Genomic DNA, 22,141 nt, shown 5'->3' with positions numbered 1-22,141 from the left:
AACGGATCAAAAAGTTATGCGTTGCACTCTGGTGGTTCGGCATTGCAGACGGTTTTCAAAAACCTGGAAGATCACGATCACGTTCCGCTGGTTACTTTGGTTCCTCAATGGTATGATGCGGTGATAGAAAAACTTGATGCATTCTTCGAGTCAAGGCATCAAAGTACGTCCGAACGAAGGATTCCTCGGTTCCCTCTATTTTTCTCGAACGTTCTAGTATGCTGGAAGATGCTCCAGGCAGCACGTACAGTCTTGCCTGTCGATTAATATAAATATGGGAGAATGGATGAGAAAGGAATCAGTTTTATTTCGATTGCAGATCGGTTTACATCAGGTGTTTCAAATCAAGTTTATTTCGTGTCTTGTGATTTTGTATAGCTTTAAAAAAAAGTTTTAGTGGAAAGTTTCAGTCACGTGTCAAAAACACAGATTTTGTGGAAATTTACCGTGTAGTGAGACGTGGTGTAGTTTTGGACCGCTGTGGCGGCAGTGTTTCACTTCCTCACATTCGTTTGACAGCGTGGAAACGTCACGTGTGATTCACCCATTCATCAGCTGCGTGCTTTTGTTTTCGTTTTCAACCAACATAATTCTTATTAGACGACGGGATCAGGTTCCACGAGATCTTCCCGTTCACAGCATAATTCCAGCTTCGATTCCAGTTGGACTTTGTCCCGCGATGTCTTCACGCGCTCGGCGTTGAGGTGCCTCTCCCATCGATTTGATTGGCTGCACATTGCATCAGCAGCGGGCAGTGGGCAGCGCGCGGATCTCGCACCGTCGGCGTCGAGTTCAGTCCGATCGGGAGCAGTAGCGTGTTGGAGATCTTCGAGTGCAGTGCAGCAAGAAGAGAAGCAAACAGCAGAATACATAACAAGTGCGTTTTGATCCGAGTGCGAGCAGTCTTTGCGGGTTCCGTTAGTTGTTCATGAAAATTCAGGAAAACTATTTCTCTGGCCCGGTGCGGGAGTGCTGTGATCCGTGGTTGCTAAGCGAATTGGTGGTGCGAGCGTAATTTTTTTTTTGGATCAGTGAAAGTGTACTTCAATCGGAGGTTGATACAACCAGATATATCTGTACCAAAGGTATGTGCATGGCAAACAAAGAAACTATGGTTGAAACGGTCAGTAGAGATTAGAACAGGGGGCTTTTTAATAGCACAATGATAAGAGCTAGTTTAGTAAGACGAGAATCGTCTTGAGGTGGTAGATTAGAGTTGTTATATTGAAAGTGCGGAATGTTTGAAGGCCGACAGCTTGTTCGGGCAAGATAGATTAATCTTGTGATTGGTAGATTGTCTTCCTTCGGGTGATTTTGATCGTAACATTGGAGGGTCGTTGCTATGGCGATTGAACTATCCACTCGCTCTGTTTGTTGAATACAAATAAACAGCAACCACAAGTAGGTATGCCATCATGACAACTGTACAGATGTGTATCGCTTACTATTGCATCTACAAAACACAAATCATGCGTGTTGGCATGAGCGTCGTTTGTCGCGTGGTGTTGGCGTCTCATATAGGTGACGTCAATAAATGTGCTTGTATTCTTCTTTCCATGCGCGAACGCATCAACGAGAGGCGCGCTATGGATGTCGATCACTGTAAAGAGTTTTGCATATATCTGCGTTATCATGTAAACACATGTGAATCATACTTATAAGCGGAATCGAAGTGTTCAGCAAGCAGTTGTTGATATTTATCACACGTTGTTCCGTCCGATTATTAAGCTGAGCTTTGTGTGATGATGCTTTGTTATAGCCTGGTTTAATTTTCGTGCCTTGCTATGCGCTATGAAATGCTCTTATACGAGTAATGAGCTGTTCTTTTTATTTATTGAGAATACGTAATAATTTGTATAACTATGATTAGTTCATGTTTAGAAAACTTTTTTTTTAGTTTTTATTTGTGTGTATTTTTACTTACAGCTAATTCTACACGCCTTTTAAGAACACTGTTTTGATTATCTTCTCGTTTCCCTTATAGTCGATATAACTAAAGCATTAAACGCGCGGTAATTCAGCATAACCCTGCTGAAGAACTACCAATCGACACGTAGAACTTTTTGTAAAAACGCTTACTTACCGGTCAGTATAAGGTTTGATTGTCCTCTGCTGTACGTAGACGTCGTCTCCATTCTACTCGGTCCATGGCTGTGCTGTGTGTCTCCAGTTCCGCACTCTGCGATAGGTACGCAAATCGTTGTCCACTTGATTGACCCACCTAGCTCGCTACGCACCACGTCTTTTTGCATTTAAGTCGGGTTGCTATCCCACATCCTGATGACGTGACCTGCCCACCGTAGCTTCCCGATTTTTGCGGTGCGGACGATAGTTGGTTCTCTCAGCAGCTGATACAGTTCGTGGTTTATTCGCCTTCTCCAAGTCCCGTCTTCCATCTGCACTCCGCCGTAGATGTTACGCAACAACTTTCATTCGAAAACCCCCAAGGCCGTGTTGGTCCTCTGCAAGAAGGGTCCATGCTTTGTAGAGGACTACCGGTCTAATTAGCGTTTTGTAGATAGTTATCCTCGTGTGACATGCATGATACACGCTGTGATACACGATTATAAAATAGCCGGCAAGTCATTCAAAATCTACAGCCAGAACGTGGAATGTCACGGATTTTGCAAGGCGGTTTTTCACCCAGATTGCTGCCAATGCGAAGCGATGAAAAATCCTTATTTATTATGGTTTTGGTCAATGTCAAGCATAGGCCTTGGACTCACGTGGTCATATTATGCAATATTATTGTGCTGCAAACTCTTGAAGGCAGAGTTGCAGGATGAGATCGTTACTAATTTTGCAAGGTTGATCAACTGGAATGACAATCTGTAAATTAAATTTCCGACAAAATTCTGATACATATTTATGTTCTTTTTTTAAATTCTATTTCTGCAGATATTTGTCGTAGTCAACAAATAGTCTTCATCATCTTCCAAAGTCATGGAGAGCACAACGGCTAACGCATGGACCATCTGTGATCCCGTTCATGGTAAAGTGACGTACCCGGCGTACGTACGAGAAATTGTTGACACTCTGCAATTCCAGCGGCTCCGCAACCTGAAGCAACTGGGAACCAGCTCGAAAGTGTTCCCTTCCGGTACACACACCCGGTTCGAACACTGTCTAGGGTAAGTGAGTTGTTATTAAGAGTTTCCTTTTCGTATGACGTGATATTGAACTATCCTTCTAACAATAGGGTTTGCCATTCTGCCGACAAGCTGCTGAAAACGCTGGAACGAAACTCCGGTGTACAGATAAGCCACATCCATCGGAAGTGTGTTGTCGTAAGTCTTCGAACGATTATGTTTGCCTTCTAAATTACACATTTTTCGATTCCTGTCTAACAGCTTGCAGGACTGCTACACGACATTGGCCATGGGCCATTTTCTCACATGTGGGAAGACTTTGTCCACAGCGGCAGTGACAAACATTGGACGGTAAGGTGGTTTTACATCGCTCTGCATTATGAGGAGATAATAACTACTTATTTTCCATTCCCTCAGCACGAGCAATCGTCGTGCGACATGGCGCGCCAGTTGTTTGCGAACAACGAAATCCAACTGTCGCAGGAAGCGTACGAACATTACTACGCCGAGCAGTTGATCTGCGCTCTGATAACCGGCAATCAGGAGGCACTGAACACCTTGCTGACGCCGGACACCATGTACCTGGCGGAGATTGTGCACAACAAGCGGTACAAGATCGATGTCGACAAGTGGGACTACTTGCTGCGGGATGTGTTCTACCTGAGCGGTGTGGTACAGATAGGCACGGAATTCGTGCGGCTGTTCGATCACGCCCGGGTGGTGCGCGATGGTTCCGGAATCACCCACATTGGCTATCGGGCTAGTGATTATCGGGCGATAGTGGCACTGTTTGAGGCGCGTACCAAACTGCACATCGAGTGCTATCAGCATCCGACCATACTGGGACTGGAAAAGATGTGAGTTTAGGATGGGACGTGGAATGTCTGTAACTGTAAATGGTAATTGTTCTTAAAATTCGTTTTAGGATGATCGAAGCTTTTACTCTGGCAGAAGAAAGCGGATTCAGATTACGAGGGTAAGTATGGTTTAAAATGTAGTCATAAAACAGCCGGACAGTAAGAGATCACAGTATTGGTGTTGGACTGTAAGGTGCATGCCTTGTGCTTTTGAAGTTTTCTTTAGATGATATCAAGGCAGATGACCATATGAATCATCGTTAGGAACCTTAGAACTATCAAACGAAGCATCACATACATTGCGAGGGTAAGCGGCCCACAATTCCATTATCGATATACATCGACAGCAACGCTGATGAACTCGATTAACTGGATTTTTTTTTATTCTGCTGTCTATTACGTTCGTATACGCACATGGGGTCTCCAGTTAGCCTAGTGATTAAGGCTATGGATCGCCGATTCGGAGACGGCGGATTCGATTCCCGTTCCGGTTGTGGAACTTTTCTTGACTCCATGGGCATAGAGTATGCAATGGCAGGCAAAGAAAGCCCTTCAATTAATAACTGTGGAAGTGCTCAAAGAACACTAAGTTGAAGCGAGGAAGGCCAAGTCCCAGTGCGGGCGTAGAGCCATAAAGAAGAAAAAAAAAGACGCATGCATGATAAGTGACAAAAGTTTGCTGGAAGAGCTCGGTGAAGGAAGCGAAAAGGTTGTAGCTGGCAACAAAAACCCAGACGATCCGATGAATTCCAAAAAGCCAGAAACAGCACCAGGAACATCATCGAAAATCGGAACCAAAAATCATGAAAAAGAATCCGGGAAATACCCAAAAAGAATCATCATCACAAAGGGCCTGGACTATTATTGACACGAGTGAAAATAAACTTTGTGACCCAGTAGGCATAGCCAATCATCTAGCAGAACATTTTGACAGATTCCTCTGACGATGCGGACTCCCCAGAATTCCAACAAAATAGCAAAAAGGAGAAAAACTACAATCATTTTTTAAAATGGAACACTGAGAAGCATTCATAAGGACGCCTTTATGAGTGAAATGATCTTCCAAATAGACAAGCTTACTGGATCTTTACTTGGTTTTGACGGTATTCACAATTAAGTGCTGAAACAAAAACTACCATTTTACGTTTACAACACGATATGGAAAATCGAGCACTTTCCGGTACTACGCAATTCATTTGTCCTGGTTAGACATAGTTCTAAAACTGGAAAATATTCCAATATCCCACACAACCACAGACTGGCCTATCTGTCCATTAAGCTGTATCTCAAAGCTATTTGAATCAATGTACCGGTGTACTGAAACCGGTTTCATCGTATCAGCTACACAATCTACAATAATGCAAGTCAGGAAACGAAGCCACCGTTGCTCAATTCGGAAGCAATCAACGTAGAGTTCGTATCGAATCGGGTGATTTCCAACCCAATCATTCGCGAAAGTAGTGGCAGGCCCGTCTACCCCCAGCGAAAGACCGGAAAGTAATTATAATGCCACTAGCAGGAGCGATAAAGACCTTTTCACGCTTTCAGAGTTCCTCGGCTTAGCGAGGGATATGTTCAACTAATTCCGATGCATGGATTTGGAGAAAAGTCAATTTTCGCTGTAGTCGAAAACTCCGGTTTTCAACTGAAATCATAATATTTCTGAATTCACTCCAAATTGGACTGACACAACAGTGTGCACACCGCTTCAATGTCTGATTTCAGCGCAGGATTATATCAGATCGAGTTGATGTCTTCGGTGCACGTATTCCTCGTTGAACAAGGAAAAAGTGCATCGGAGACGTTGAGACGATCCGAGGCAAATGTGCACTTTTATCCCACTTTTGAGGTGTACTAAAAATAGTGTGTAAAGTTCAATTTGTCCAATTTGAAGTCCAAAAATTACCAAAATAAAAACAAACTTACGTTCCTCCTTTTGAAATCCGAGCGGCTAGCTCCCGGCATGCAATTCGCGTAATTGCACATAGCCCTTCGTGGTCTGGTACCATCTCTTTGTCCAAAACAGGATACAAGTATTTTAAACGAAAACGACCATCGCTCTCAAACCATTCCCTGGTCATTCCAATCTCGTCGGTCGCCGCATCCGAGTTGCCAGTTGGGCTCGCAGACGGGGATGCTGAAAATAATAAGTCTGGGTCCCTTTTGAGTGATGCCAATGTTTACCAAATCCGAATCAGTCGTCAACGCTAAAGATTGTCGTTGATACCCTCTCCTAAAGATAGAAAAAAAACAAATTCAACGTAATTTTTTGTATCACGACAGTCTTGAAAAATATTATTTCTTTGTCCAGTACATAAATGAATCGCAAAATGTATCTCATTATTACATCCTACAATGCTGTGTTCAAAACACCATAATGCAATTGGTTATTCCTTTCAAATTTTGCTATTATTCCCGGGTTGTTGGTTTTAACTTGATTAATAAATTGTACTGTTTCCGACAAATCGTCAAATAACAAAGAAGAAGGTATATCTTTTTTTGATACGACAGATGATGAAGCTATGGCAACTTTTTTACATTCATAATCATGGTTCAAGATGTCTTTAGTTGCCGCAAATTTTGCCATGCAGTAAGTGAAATTACGAAAATATAGGTATGTTTTTGCAATCGCCTTCGATTCTTTAAATTTGTTCTCAAACAGCATGCAGCTGAACAACGCCAAGGATCCATTTTGTAATATAATCTGGATAGTGAGACATATGATGAAACTTATTGGTAAAAGTCTTATTCGGAAAGCAAGTCTTAAACTGTCCATAAAAAGAAGCAATACATGTCCGCAAATCGTCAATTTGATTGTGAGTAATTTTGTCAGAAAAGGAATAATACACAATTTTCAGTAAACTGCCGATCAATTTATGATACATTTCTCCAACTGCTCATTTATGGAAGATAAATGGGAACGCTCTTATTAATAGCCATGATTGAGCTGCTCATTGGTTGATAACAGTGCTGTTTTGTTGTTGTTTTAAAGCTTTAAAATTAGATTACGGCTTATCATTACGTTCGGCTACGCCATAGTCAAAGTTTCCGACGAACTTGTTTAGGATAGTTTCGGCTAGGGTCTTTCGCTTTATTGACCGCCACATACAAGACCTCTACTACTAACTACTTTTACTACTAACAACTACTTTTACGACACCTAATATTTCATGCATGGGATCGAATGTATTATGTGTTGCAATGTTAACCCTAAAAGGGATACCTTCATAGCCTCAGTTTCGTCACCTCGTATCCCTTTTAGGGTTAAAATACGTTAATTCATTAAAAACACTCTTTCTTGATCCCTTTCACGTTCGCTGCTATGGTGCCACGTTTTACAGCATCTAGGTCTTGCCGCACGCTTTCCACTTCCCGCCGCGTAATTCTTCACGGGTTGCATAACACGCTCTACAGAACATTCGCGATCCATTCAGTTCGAAAATTCCATGCATGGCTAGTGTGTCTCCCAGCACGTGACAAAGTACTCCACTCGCAGTGTGAACCAGCTTCCGTCGTCAAGCTTGATGGATACCCCACGTCCAGATTCGAGCGAGTGCAAGTCCTTTATCAGCGGGTTGAAGGCATTCTTAAAGCCATACCTAGAATAGAAGAAAACATTATAGACATTTTTTTTTTGACAGACCGTTTTCTATATATTGTTACACTTTCGTCTATAGTAATGGTATCTTATGGGCTATGTACTTACTTTTTTACATCGGCTGATTTCGCCGTCAGTGCAAGATAGATTCTGTTAGGAGTCGCGTTCTTGCATGAATTCATGTTTTAAATTTTGAAGCTGACGACTGTTACGCGTTCTTCCGCTCAGTCTGGAACATTTCTCGCGCTTCGGCTGGCCGCATCACTACGCTAAGCGTATTGATGATTGATATGTAGTGTTTCGTATCTTTTACGATCGTAGACGTTTTCTTAAACCTCAGCGTCCGACCAAACTTTGGTCGCATTGGAACTATTTTATTGATACAACATTTTCCCAGCAGGATTTCTTTCAGAACCAAACAAACGAAAGATATGATAAGTTATCAGTGAACGTTTTCACATCTTTGATCAGGTTTTCAGTATGGAGGCTGTTAGTGACATCCATAGTGTAATGTCGGACAATCAAATAAAAACAAGTCTGTTTCTTAGTACTGGAATCCTAAAAGTGACATGCTATATTTTCCAAAGCCTACTCCATTGTACATATATTCAAGTTATTCAAATGCATCGCATGTTAGCCTAACAATTGAATTAACGATACTACATCTCCTCTCCTTCTTATATGACTTTAGATACCTTGCTTAAAACTATTATCACACATGCTAGAAATAGGTCTTTCCACCGCACAGCCTTTTAAGATGGGAGGATCATGAACGTCATTTTGATTTCTCTTCCTCGCGTCTGTAGTTGACAAGCCGATCTGTAAAATAAATTATTATTTTATGAATTAATCATACAATTACTACTACACAATTTTACTGCCTTGTATATTTTTCCAACTCCAAATAATCTTGGATCTCCGCCATTCCACTCCTGTAGTCGAACAAACTGAAAATCTCTATATACCTACCTCATTTTATACAACTGGCAACTATCTCCCCTACTAAATCTCACAAACAACATCAATGAAAGATTGTTCTCTTATTTTACTTTCCAAATATGTCTGCAATTGGCTTCTTTAGCGGTGTTGAGAAAATTCCATATTCTGAATCTGCATGCGAAACTGAGCCGAAATCCAAATTTTCATGCATTTTGGTGCCCGGGAACCTATTTAAAAATCAATTTGAAGTTTGTATGGGAGCGATTTGTCGGATCACCCCTCGTCGCATTTTGTACTGGGTGGAGCTGTCAAACAGTTACCCAGCTGTCCAAAGGTGATTTCAAAAAATCTCTTTGAAATTGATTTTAGGTACCAAAATAAAGTTCTAAAAATCTGAAAAAAATCATAGTGGCACAGAAAAAGGTGCTCTTTCGTATAAAACCAAAAAATCGATACATTTTTCTTAATTTAAAACCCCAATTACAGAATAGTGAGTTTTTGTCGTTTTTGTATTTATTTAGTATCTTTGTATCTGTTGTATAAACTCATCAACGTTCTGAGACAAGTAAAATGATGAGTACATAAAATCTATTCAGATTTCGATTGGAGGAAAACTGCAAATGTTTTCACATTCTTTTGAATTATTTGGATTTCAGCCGCCGTAGCAACAAACAACAATAAATTGCTCTTAATTCTTATTTCGTAATTATGATATTCAATTATATGAATTTTACCTAATAATTCACTTATTTATACCTCATTGATTTATTCTGTTTCACCAAATATTATCGCCTCTCTTTTTAGCGTTTGTATTAGCCCATAAAAATATACTTCCTGCATCTGCCATCCTTTCCTTGTTGCTGAACTCAGTACTGAATGTCTATTTGAAAATATATGTGAACTACATTGTAAACATTGATGGACATGTGTTTCAGTTGGAAGAAATCAGATTTGGTTGGTTTACACTGAAAGCAATTGTGTTTTACTACGTACATCCAAATATAAAACAGGAAAATGGAATGATAAAATCATATAAAATCTGATACAAGAATACTACATACTACTGTCATGTCAGAAAAACATATATACTCTTTCTAATGTTTGCAAACTTCATCTGAGTATAGAATTAATTGCAAACCTTAACTATAAAGAACACACCAATCATTCCACCAAAATCAGACAATCTACGTGTACCTTTAGCATTCTTAGCGGTGCTACTCTTATACTCATACTTATATGATGTTTCGTTTACGTATTATAGAGTTTTATTCACAAATCTTCTCCAAGCTTTCCATTGCCTTTTTACGTGTGGTTTTTACTCCGCAATGGATTTTAACATTGATTAACATTCCCTACTTTTTATCCTTTTATAGACGTACTCATAGCAAATCTTTTAAAATTGTTTTAAGGACAGACTTGTAAGAATCCCAAAATGGCCGCCACAATGGCCGACTTTGGCAGCTACACACGATTTCGAGCGCACAAATCTGTTCGTAAACAAAACCAGCGCACCTGAGCTTCTTATTTTAAGCTTATTACAAGTGAGCAAGAACCTCGGCAAGAACAGAATAATAAAATGCACTGTTGTTTGAAGCTTTCTTTTTGAGAGTTTTTGTGTCTGAAGTTTTGATGCACTGGGATTTTAAGGCGTTTGTCCTTAAGATACATGCCTACCTCTAAACCATCGAAAACATGCCGTGAATCAGAATGCATAGCAGTAAAAGACAAACTTCTGATTTGAAATGTTGTTTCAATTGCATACAACTTTTCTGTTCCAACGACGTACATTTATCATATGTTTAATACTTGTCAAGAACCATCCTAGAATTAGAATTTTCTAAATTCTGATGAAATCAGTTATCATTTTCAATCGTTAATCATTGAGGCAATTTAAATGTATACATTTATGGTGTAAATTAGCTTCAGCTGCTAAGAACATTCCTAATAGAAACGATGCTCCCTTAAAGCAATTATATCTAACAAAGTACATAATTTCCATTTCAATTAGAAACTTCGAGATTCATAGATTTGTTTATTGACTCACATTGTTTGTTACAGTATTGAGCCTTCATTTTAATTTCGGTCTATAAAACATTAAACTCTTTCAACTTCGCTACCTTAATTCAAGACCCTTAGCATACCATTGCTGATGTAGCCTTACAATTTTTTTTTGACAAGCTTTATCCATCCAAGCTGCACATATTTGTCATCAATAAGAACCTTTATTTCGAAGTTTGATGCGGCAAAGAGTTGCTTTTAAAACTTCGCACAGTCACACTCATCAGCAATCGCCAGCACATTTCAAGATGTGGCTCATAAATGACATTATAGCACAAATGTGACAATCAGTTGTTGTTAGCTTCACATTACACAGCTTTCATTTTTGTTGCAGATAATTGCAGTCAACAAAAATCTACAGTACCAACGTTTTTATGACGTACCATTGCTCTTCCAATTACCCACAGTTACAGTTATTATGCAAAAGTAGCTGTCATTTTATTAACAAGAAGTTGCCCTTCTCAAAAAGCTCGGCATACAGTCGCTGATGATGCAGTTGCCATTCTAGGTATTCCTTGAGTTGCGCACAGTTGCACCCAATATAAATTTTCAGCATAAGTGCTGTTGCGGCACACAATTGCCCTTTCATTTGCACACAGTTCCACTCAACAAGAAACTCATTATGCATTGATACGGCACTCCTCAAGAACTACTGATAGGGCAAACAGTTGCCATTCTAGTTACACTCAATGAAAATAAAACTTCAATCCTAATTGCTGCTACGGCACACAGTTGCCATTCTAATTGCACACAGTTGCACTCCATGAAAATAAAAACTTCAGCTCCAATTGCTGATGTGGCACACAGTTGCCATTCTAATTGCACACAGTTGCACTCCTCAATAATTCCAGCATGCAGTTGCTGATGTGGCACACAGTTGCCCTTCCATTTGCACACAGTTGCACTCATCAAGAAACTCAGTATACAATTACTGATACGGCACACAGTTACCATTCTAGTTGCACACAGTTGCACTCAATGAAAATAAAAACTTCAGCTCCAATTGATATTACGGCACACAGTTGCCATTCTAATTGCACACAGTTGCACTCAATAAAAATAAAAACTTTAGCCCCAATTGCTGATGTGGCACACAGTTGCCATTCTAATTGCACACAGTTGCACTCCTCAATAATTCCATCATGCAGTTGCTGATGTGGTACACAGTTGCCCTTCCATTTGCTCACAGTTGCACTCATCAAGATTATCAGTATACAATTATCGATACGGCACACAGTTGCCATTCTAGTTGCACACCATTGAGCTCATTAAAAAAATAAAAACTTTAGCTACAATTGATGTTACGGCACACAGTTGCCATTCTTATTGCACAAAGATGCAATCAATGAGAAACACTACAGCAAGAATGAAGAAACTCAGTATTGAGTTGTCCAAAAAATGTCTCACGAAACCTACTGCAAGCCTATCCATACACGTGAGAACAAAAGATGTTTACAAAGTTCTTACAGATAGATTAACACGGGAAATCTGAACACAAACCACTACCACACAGACATTTGGATTGGTCAATACAGTAACTAATACGGCACAAAATCACCATTCTAGTTTGACATAGTTGCAATCTTGAAATATCCTCGCCAACAGTTGCAATCGGCCCCAATTGATTATACTGCCGATGAAGTACTCAATTGTCATCGTTTTTTTTTTTTTTTTTTTATCTGTATTAACGAGATTTTTAGCCCTGGGCTAGTTCATCTCGGGGCCCACGCTTTACTTCCCTTCCGAAGGAAGAACCCACATTTTGTGAGTTTGTCGGGAGTGGGATTCGATCCCAGGTCCTCGGCGTGATAGTCTAGTGTTTTAACCATCACACCAGGTCCGCTCCACTTTCGTGGTTCTACCTCATTAATATGGCTATAATAAGTCATAACCAAGATCATAACACTAGCCAATATGCCATCAAAATTCAAACTTATGTATTTGAATATTTTAATCAGAAAACAGTTGCTATACTTTCCAAAACAAGGCATTGAAATTGTGCAACTCTGTCCAATTATTGGACATATTTGCAGCAAATATCCAGCTACACGCAAATACACTCATGCCGCTAAACGCTCATCAAAGTCAACTGTCTGACATAGACGACTAGTATCAAACAGCTTCTTCATCCATTTTTCAATATCAAACAAATACGTGATATGCTTTCTCATATTAGTAATGATTCTTGCTGCAAAGTTCTGCCATCTCTCGGCAATGTCCTGACACACGACATTCAGTCAACTAACGATAGCAACACAAAACAAGTTCCGTACATTTGGGATACATTTTATTCAGTTTTTCCATCATGTCTTATTATGTCGCCAAAATCTGAACGAAAATCACGCTTAATCCATTTCCATAACCCAGAACCTAGTCCAAAACTCACTAGGTAATAACCCTATCAAAATCAAACTTCACATGTTATAAAAAGAACAACCAATGTATTTGCAATGTATATGAATAACACATTTCACTTTAATGATGATGCCACAGGTTGAGTATGTACGTTCAATCAAAAATTTCCGTAACTCGCGCGGTTGACCACCACCAATGCTGAACACAAAAAGCGAGATTTCCGAACGTGGTGTACAAAATTCAACTGTGCGATCACTCGAGGGTTAACTGTATATATGCAATCCTTACCTTCAGCTAGTTTGTAAACTAATGCACGATCAATAGTGCAGGTTTCACACGACGCACCATTCATCCCAAAATTCCTTCAAATTCCATGAATCAAAATAGTGTGCAGTTCCTGGTTCTGCCTTCATTCCATTCACTGATAATTGTATTTTCATCTTGTCCACACAATCACTTTGCTCCGCGTTACCATGGAAACCATCATTCAGATCATAATAACAACGGTTGTCTTGCGTAACCCACATCAAACCAGATCATTTTCACTCTCCCCATTCAATCACAATTAAGTTTGCAGCACTATACTTTGTTGCTTTCACTCAGAATTTTCACTTTCCACAATCATCAGCATAGCCACTATCTACTACACTTTCGATTTTACGTAGTTTTTTTTTACTCTCGTCGCCAATGTAATGTCGGACAATCAAATAAAAACAAGTCTGTTTCTTAGTACTGGAATCCTAAAAGTGACATGCTATATTTTCCAAAGCCTACTCCATTGTACATATATTCAAGTTATTCAAATGCATCGCATGTTAGCCTAACAATTGAATTAACGATACTACACATTGCATCTCTATCATCTTGAGGTATCGACTTTTTCTTCAAGATTATGTTAAACCTTTCTTGCGAATACCGTTGGCAATGTCCAACAATATCCATTGCTCCACGCATGAATTCTTGCATTTTTGCTTCCGGTAGTGATGGATCACATCGAAAAGTAGTTACAATGTCCTTAACTTTCTTCAACAAATCGGCTTTTATCGAAGTGACTGCATCTTGCGGTTCTCTGGAAGGTCCTGGGACGGGGTCGATTTCGTCCATTTGCATTCCAACCGGTTCCGCTTTGACTGCTGCTAGTTCGCCCAGTCCTGTTTCATTCGGTATAAGTTCGTCCGTTTCTGATTCATCCGTTTCTGGTTCGTCGAGCAGTAATCCTCTTGAGTCCGGTTTATATTCTGGGTGCCATTTCAGGATTTTGAACTCGCTTTTCAAGGTTTTGAACTCGCTGTACATCAGCCTACATTCGGGGCTCTCAAACGGAACGCCAGTATCGCAGCTTGTGTTCAGCCCATGTCAAGGGGTTGGTCACTCGGCACATTGTGCCCGGCACACATGCCGGCACATCTCGGCACACATGCCGGCACAATCCGGCACACATGGGCACAACATAGAAATCCAACTTTGCGGTATGGAATCAAACTGTCATTATACTTACGATTGCAAAAAATCCCTTCATACAGATTCTAGACAAGTGTTCTGGGTGGAATTTTGTCGGTAAACACCGACTAGACCAATAACATTCGCCAAAAATAGACAGGATTATAATTAGCGCAAAAACATTCTAAGAAAATATTCCACTGGGTACAATCGGCACACCTCCGGCACGTTCGGCACACTTCGGCACACACTGAAAAACAACCGGCACAGTTTAGGCACATATTGGCACACGCTCAAAAATCACGGCACAAATGAAGTGTGCTGAATGACCAACCCCTTGGCCCATGTGCATATTTGAAGTGCGATCGTAACACGTTAACGCAACGAGGAATCTCCTTATTGCAGTGTGACATTGGGCACCGTGTACCTTCAAAACAGACGTGTTGAGTTCACAATGAAATTATGATCTGTGACCATTTGGGCAGGGGGACTTATTTTTGGCACTCTCTGCTATAACTTAGTCAATTTTGAAGCAGTTGAATTGGTCTGTGGGACACGGTGAGATACGCACTGTATCTAGTCATGTTCAAGTCAATTGGGTTTTTAAATTAAGAAAAAATCAATGATTTTTTATTTTTAAACGAAAGAGCACCTTTTTCTGAGCCGCTATGATTTTTCTCAGATTTTTAGAACTTTATTTTGGTATCTAGAATCAATTTCAAAGAGATTATTTGAAATCACCTTTTGACAGCTGGGCAACTGCTTGACAGCTCCGCTCAGTACAAAATGCGACGAGGGGTGATCCGACAAATCGCTCCCATACAATTTTCAAATTGATTTTTAAATAGGTTCCCGGCCATCAAAATTGATGAAAATTTGGATTTCGGCTCAGTTTGGCATGCAGATTCAGAATATGGAATTATTTGAACACCACTAAAGAAGCCAATTCATTCTAAATTAACTGAGTTTTAGCAGCAACTGTCAAAACTGCGTCCCCTGCACAAATGGTCCCAGACCCTACTGTCCCCACTCGCATAACAGCCCCATTTGAATTTTCATCATTTTTGAGTTAACGTTATGAATAGTCATCTTTTTCGATGTACTTCCAAAAACCATAATAAAAGTTACGAATTTTTATGTCAACGTGTGAAAAAAATACCAAGTCATGAGCATCCCATATTAAAAGTACCCGCATAACAGTTCCATTATGGATTTTTGTGTCACGTAACACAAAACTGAACAACTTTGTAGTGACTGTGATATTTTTCATTGTTATGTATTGAAGTGCAAAGCAATCTGTGAATGTTTCGAGATGATCGAAATATTTTTTCAAATTTTGGCGATTTTTCGAAGTTTTCAAACTTCAAATGTCGTTTTCTAAATTCCTACTTTTAACAAATTGGACGGTTATGTTACTTGTCAGTCAACCTTAAGGCTTTACTGAGGAACAGGCTATGCCTCAGTTTGGACGTTAGGCCAAAAGAAAAGGTCGAAGCAGATTCGCTCACAGTGGTAGTTTTCCGCAAGCGGACATAAACACAAAATGATCACCTGCGGCTACGGCACTGGAGCACACTCCACACAAACTTCTCGGGCGGTCTCCGTGAAAAATCTCCTTTTTTGGTAAATTTTTACATAATCTACTTACTTTTCAGGACACCGTAGACCTTGTCGTCCCGTTTTTCCTTGAGGTCATCCATGTTTTCACTGTTTTCACTGCACTTTTCACAAATAAAACAATAAAACAATTACTTTGCGTTGCAAAAATGCCGCACCACTTTTGTTCTATTCGGTACTGTTTACATTTTTTTATATTTTTCTCTTGACCTGCCACTTTGCCGCAGTGCCCCAACATCGATTTTCGATGCAAATGCAAATTACTCAGTTTTGAGTAAGCTGATTCATTCGCTGTGTTTTGAGTCAAACTACCTCCAGGTACATCGAGAAAAGTTACTCATTTTTTGACGGCTCTTCGTGGTCGACGGAACTGGGTTGTCGTTGCTCATCGACTGAGTAGGATTTTTTTCTCGGTGTACGTTCCTCCTTTGGAAATGCGAGTGGCTAGTTCCTGATTATTGCACATAGCACCTCGTGATCTGGAACCTTCTCTTTATCCAAAACTGGGTACAAAGATTTCAAACAGAAACGACCATCGCTCTCGAACCATTCTCTGGTCATTCCAATCTCGGTCGCCGCATCCGAGTTGTCATCAGCAGTTGGGTTCGGAGACGGGGCACGCGCTTTAAGCTTTTCGATCATGCTGTAAATGATTAGTCTGGGTCGCTTTTGAGTGATGTCAATGTTAACCAAATCCGAATCAGCCATCAACGCCAAAGATTCGTCGTTGATACCCTCTCCTAAAGACAGAAAAAAAACAAAACAAAACGCCGTTTCATTTTTTTTTGTTATTTTAGTGGTCCATTCAGTGCTTCACGGAGGAGCAACCATTGACATGTACAGTCAGTCTAAGCTAACTTAGCTATGTTTTACTTTGTAGGGAAAATAGGAAAACTCTCGTGTATCTAAGCTTTTATTAATAAATCACTTGCACCAAACATAGGCAAACTGTTCATATTATGATAATAAAAAAAAGAAAATACTTCAAACATCATTCTGCTGGAAACGGAGTGAAACGGAACGCAGAATCAAAACAAAATAGCCAAAAAGGTTACCAGCAGGGTGTTTGGACGATGCCAACAGGGTTACTAGAAGTTCAAATTATAAATGAATCCAGTTGGTTTGCATGAAGTGTCGTTCAAACCAGCGGGGGAATACGGTAGTTTGGCTTTATTAGTAGGACGCAGCAATGAATCGAAAGGCAGTCTTTGTCTCAATCATTATAAATAATATTTCAGGTTAGGGTGCTAGTTATTCACCAGTCGTTATATTTTAGGCTTATATACATTTCATTTTCCCCGACAATTCTCCACAAACTATAAGTTTTTTTATAATATCTGCGTTGTTGAAACACGTATAACTGTTTTCTGTAGTTTGACTTTTAAATTATTTTTGATTCTGGTTCAGGATTGTCTTTACTTGTCGCAAATTTAGCCTTTTTGCCATGCTGTAAGTGAAATTAAGAAACACAATGTGCGGATGCAAAAATGGTCAACAAATTGACGAAAACAGATCAAATGATGGAAGATGGAAGTGCTCATAGAACACTCAACTGAGGAACAGGCTATGTCTCAGTTTGGACGTTAGGCCAAAAGGAATGGTCGAAGCAGAATCTCTCACAGTGGTAGTTTCCCGCAAGCGGACATAAACACAAAATGATCACCTGCGGCTACGGCACTGGAGCACACTCCACACAAACTTCTGGGGCGGTCCCCGTGAAAAATCTTTTTTGGTAAATTTTTACATAATCTACTTACTTTTCAGGACACCGTAGACCTTGTCGTCCAGTTTTTCCTTGAGGTCATCCATATTAAGATTATTTTCACTGTTTTCACTGCACTTTTCACAAAAAAACAATAAAACAATGACTCTGCGTTGCAAAAATGCCGCACCACTTTTGTTCTTCGGTACTGTTTACAATTTTTTTATTTTTCTCTTGGCCTGCCACTGCCGCAGTGCCCCAACATCGATTTTCGATGCAAATGCAAATTACTCAGTTTTGAGTAAGCTGATTCATTCGCTGTGTTTTGAGTCAAACTACCTCAGGTACATCGAGAAAAGTTACAATTTTTTTATTTTTCTCTTGGCCTGCCACTGCCGCAGTGCCCCAACATCGATTTTCGATGCAAATGCAAATTACTCAGTTTTGAGTAAGCTGATTCATTCGCTGTGTTTTGAGTCAAACTACCTCAGGTACATCGAGAAAAGTTACTCATTTTTTGACGGCTCTTCGTGGTCGACGGAACTGGGTAGTCGTTGCTCATCGACTGAGTAGAATTTTTTCTCAGTGTACCGTTTCAGTGTGATCGAGATGATCCAAGGCAAATGTGCACTTTTATCCCACTTTTGAGGTGCACTAAAAGTATTGTCCCAAGTAACAAAATTAATTTTATAATGCTTTTGAAGTATTCTTCAACACCTGTTCTTTAAAACCATGCATAAACCAAATTGCTCTACAACACGACATCAACTCAACCATAAACCCGCCATAAGATCAAAGAGGCCCATCCTAAGATGCTCTTGGAGAATTGTTTTAAAATTTCTCATAAAACTTGTTGTACTTCCCAAGTTGTCCTCAAGGCGAATTGCTCTCTCCTTGTAGAAATCTTGAAGTGCACGATAAAACGATAATAAATTTGTCAGTGTTGTTGCGGATGCAGCTTCTATGTGGACAGAAAAGTTTGGTGAATTAAATTGAAATTAAAAACACAATGAAAATGACACATTATTGTTATCGGGATTAATTTATTACACAAATTGAAAATATTTCCGGGATGTAGCAAGGATGCCAAATGCCAAGCAAAATTCATCGTATATATGTTGCAAGATACTTCCAAAAATTGCAACGCGCTTCCATTATAACGCACTAATAAAATATTCAAAAATATTATTCCTGGTCATGCGAACATTGCTCATGAGTTTTATCAACATGGCTTCCATTGAAATCTAGGCCGGTGGACGGTCCATCATCGATGGTTTTAATCAACATCACCATAAGATTGTCTTAAATTTCTTTCAACTCATGCCAGAGCTAAAAGCATAACTCAAGAATACTAGGATTTATAACGTTCTCAATGCAGCCTGGTTGGCCTCCATCAAGAACGTCTTAAATTTATTTCATCTTATGCAAGGGTAAGAAGTATTACTCAAGAGTACTCAGGTTTATAACGTTCTTGATGTAGGTTTATGCAAACTCCGCCAAGAACGTCATAAACCATGTACGCCAAATTGTAAACAAACAACAAATTATCGCACCGCGGTGGATTTTGTGAACTTCGTGCGATAAATTTAATCATCAGCCCGGTACCGTTGCCTACCAGGCAGACCTTTTCCGGGAACCGGCCTTGATGTGGTGCAGCGCCTTATTCCTCCGGTCAGCATTTCCAACAGGTAAGTGATTTTGCAGGTCGATTATTTGACTCCCGATTACAAGGGAATCGACGTCCTGGATGACCAAACCAACCTCATTTCGAATGCTGAAACCGGAGGAACATGGCACTGCACCGCATCGCGGTGGTGTTCTTGATTGGCAGCAATAATGGAACGATGAGAATCAAAATCTCATGCTTGAGTTTTTTCTTGTATTTTTCATGTACCAAACTGTTCTCATGCGAGAACAGTTGCTCTTGATCAAGAACGGATGATTGAAGATAACTTCAAGAACTTTATAAAACTGATAATAAGTTCAACAGTTCTTGTTGTGTTTATGGTTTTATGAACTGAACCTCAAGTATTCTTGGAGGTGTTTTTAAAACCACTTATTAACGAAGAATAGTTGTGCTCAGCTGAAACTCCGATAAGATCAACTAGAATAAGCAATGTTCCGATAAAACTATCATAAAAACAAATAAAACCAAATAGAATTAGGATTGTTACTTGGGGTGTGAAGTCCAATTTGAAGTCCAAAAATTACCAAAATAAAAACAATCTTACGTTCCTCCTTTGGAAATGCGAGCTACTAGTTCCCGGCATGCAATTCTGGTTACTGCACATAGCACGTCGTGATCTGGAACCTTCTCTTTATCCAAAACTGGGTACAAATATTTCAAACGGAAACGACCATCGCTCTCAAACCATTCCCTGGTCATTCCAATCTCGTCGGTCGCCGCATCCGAGTTGCCAGTTGGGCTCGCAGACGGGGCACGCGCTTTGAGCTTTTTAATAATGCTGAAAATATATAATAAGTCCGGGTCCCTTTTGGGTGATGCCAATGTTTACCAAATCCGAATCAGTCGTCAACGCTAAAGATTCGTCGTTAATACCCTCTCCTAAAGATAAAAAAAAACAAATTCAACGTAATTTGTTCAATCACGACAGTCTTGACAAATATTGTTTGTTTGTCCAGTACATAAATGAATCGCAAAATGTATCTCATTATTACATCCTACAATGCTGTTCAAATAGTTATTTATGCAACGAGTTGCAAAATGATGATTTTTACAGCACGAGTCGTACATTTATCCAACGAGGCTCGCCGCAGTGACCCAACATCGATTTTCGATGCAAATGCAAATTATTCAGTTTTGAGTAAGCTGAATCATTCGCTGCGTTTCGAGTCAAACTACCTCAGGTACATCGAGAAAAGTTACTCATTTTTTGACGGCTCTTCGTGGTCGACGAAACTGGGTTGTCGTTGCTCATCGACTGAGCAGAATTTTTTCTCACGGCAGACTTCAGTGAGCTGGTTACGTAGTGCGGATGTCGAAACAATATTCAGATCACAATATTCAGATGTATAACTCGTATCGCATCCTTCCCATTCCAGAACAAAAATTTCCGAAGCACACCTCTCGCCCGATATCTATCTGTACCTGGACGATAGCATCGTGAACCTGATTGAAACCAGTAGTGAAAGCTCGCAACTTCTTGGTGCCCAACAGTTGTTGGCGCGCATTCGATTGCGAAAGCTGTATACCCGCCTGCACACGTCCACCGATGGTCCCTGTGACGTCGAAGAGCTGAACAAACGGTTCGGATCGGAGGAATTCTTCCAGGTGCGCAAGCGGATCCCGTACGCCAGCCAGATGGCTCCGCGGAATGTTCCGCTGTACGAACTGGTGGACAACGAGGTTCGGTTGATCGACGGAAGCGAAATTGTCGAAGAAGTCATGTAAGTTGGGTGAAATCTTGCTTTTGGCATTAATTTATTTTTATTGACTTTTTACAGGAGTGCTCTCGAAGAGCAAGGTTTTTTCGAACAGTATATTGTGTATTGCAAGAGCTCCAACCCCAAAGTCATCAACAGCGCTCGAGAATACCTGAGAAGCAAGTCGACAAATCAATCTGTTCAGTAAAGTATGTGTAATTCATATTCTCTTTTCAAATCCCGCGTGGAAAAAAAAGGTTTTAAGAAGTATTTTTCTCTGTCCTTTTGGATGTTATTTTCATTTTTATATGAATTTTTATTAATATATTTTTATTTAAATGAATTTTAAATGTACTTAAGTTCCAGTTCATGAAAAGGGAACTTTCGATAAGTAGCCCAAGTTCTCGTAAAGGACAAGTCGAATTTCGTTCCATTTCGATGCCTCAGTCGATCAGTTCGTACCATGCCTTGTAGACATACTATGATCTTATAACGTGTTTCAGTGTATTCCGATTGAATCGGGTGATTGTTTTTAGGTGGATATTATTTCAAAACCAATACCAAAAGTTCTCTCTTGTTTTGAGATTGAACACACTCACTTTCAGTATGCATCACTGTAGAACTATGTAATCAAACCAAACCAAGAAGCATTGTGCCGAGTCGTAAATAAACCATTTTGTATCGTCTTAAACAACGTCAGTGTGATTAAGTTTTCCGAAATTCCTTGTGGTAATGCTCGTGGGCGTACGAACCGAAACGTTGCTGAAACTGTGTCAGGTTGAATTGGCGGTCCAGTCGAGAATATGGGTAAACTAAAATAATGCATTGAACGGTATAGTTTAGCTCCTTCTACCTTCTTGCTCTTTCTTCAATCAAAAAAATCTTCTTGGATTAGCTTAGCTTCATTTATGGACGTTTCTTGAAGTAGGTCCTTTACGAAAAGGCACAAATTAGGACTTTCATCAAGGGCGTAGCTAGCTTTTCGGTCAGGAGGGGCAAGCCCTCTTAGCAAATTTGTACCCAGTACGTTTATATCTAAACGCAATATGATGAAATTGAATATAATAACATTGTTGTACTTTGTGCAATACGTTATAAGAAG

General features: G+C 39.9%; 1 protein-coding gene across 3 annotated transcripts; it reads left to right on the top strand.

Moving 5' to 3' along the window:
* The first annotated feature begins 357 nt into the window (after positions 1 to 357).
* On the top strand, positions 358 to 21,332 carry LOC109418134 (deoxynucleoside triphosphate triphosphohydrolase SAMHD1). 3 transcript variants are annotated; one of them, XM_062854000.1, is made up of 8 exons: positions 358 to 877; positions 2,899 to 3,131; positions 3,200 to 3,287; positions 3,351 to 3,440; positions 3,507 to 3,946; positions 4,015 to 4,065; positions 20,719 to 21,063; positions 21,121 to 21,332. In XM_062854000.1, exons 2-8 carry the CDS (start codon positions 2,944 to 2,946, stop codon positions 21,245 to 21,247), a joined length of 1,329 nt encoding a protein of 442 aa, XP_062709984.1. In that variant the 5' UTR covers positions 358 to 877; positions 2,899 to 2,943; the 3' UTR covers positions 21,248 to 21,332. The 3 variants fall into 3 exon arrangements, with proteins under 3 accessions (XP_062709984.1, XP_062709983.1, XP_062709985.1); XM_062853999.1 differs by having other exon boundaries at positions 359 to 1,085; XM_062854001.1 differs by lacking the exon at positions 358 to 877 and adding an exon at positions 1,128 to 1,405.
* Positions 21,333 to 22,141: the final 809 nt, after the last annotated feature.

Source organism: Aedes albopictus, chromosome 2 (assembly GCF_035046485.1).
Source record: "Aedes albopictus strain Foshan chromosome 2, AalbF5, whole genome shotgun sequence".
Lineage (NCBI taxonomy): Eukaryota > Metazoa > Arthropoda > Insecta > Diptera > Culicidae > Aedes > Aedes albopictus.
The sequence above is the reverse complement of the archived record's forward strand: the minus strand, read 5'-3'. Positions and strand labels throughout refer to the sequence as shown.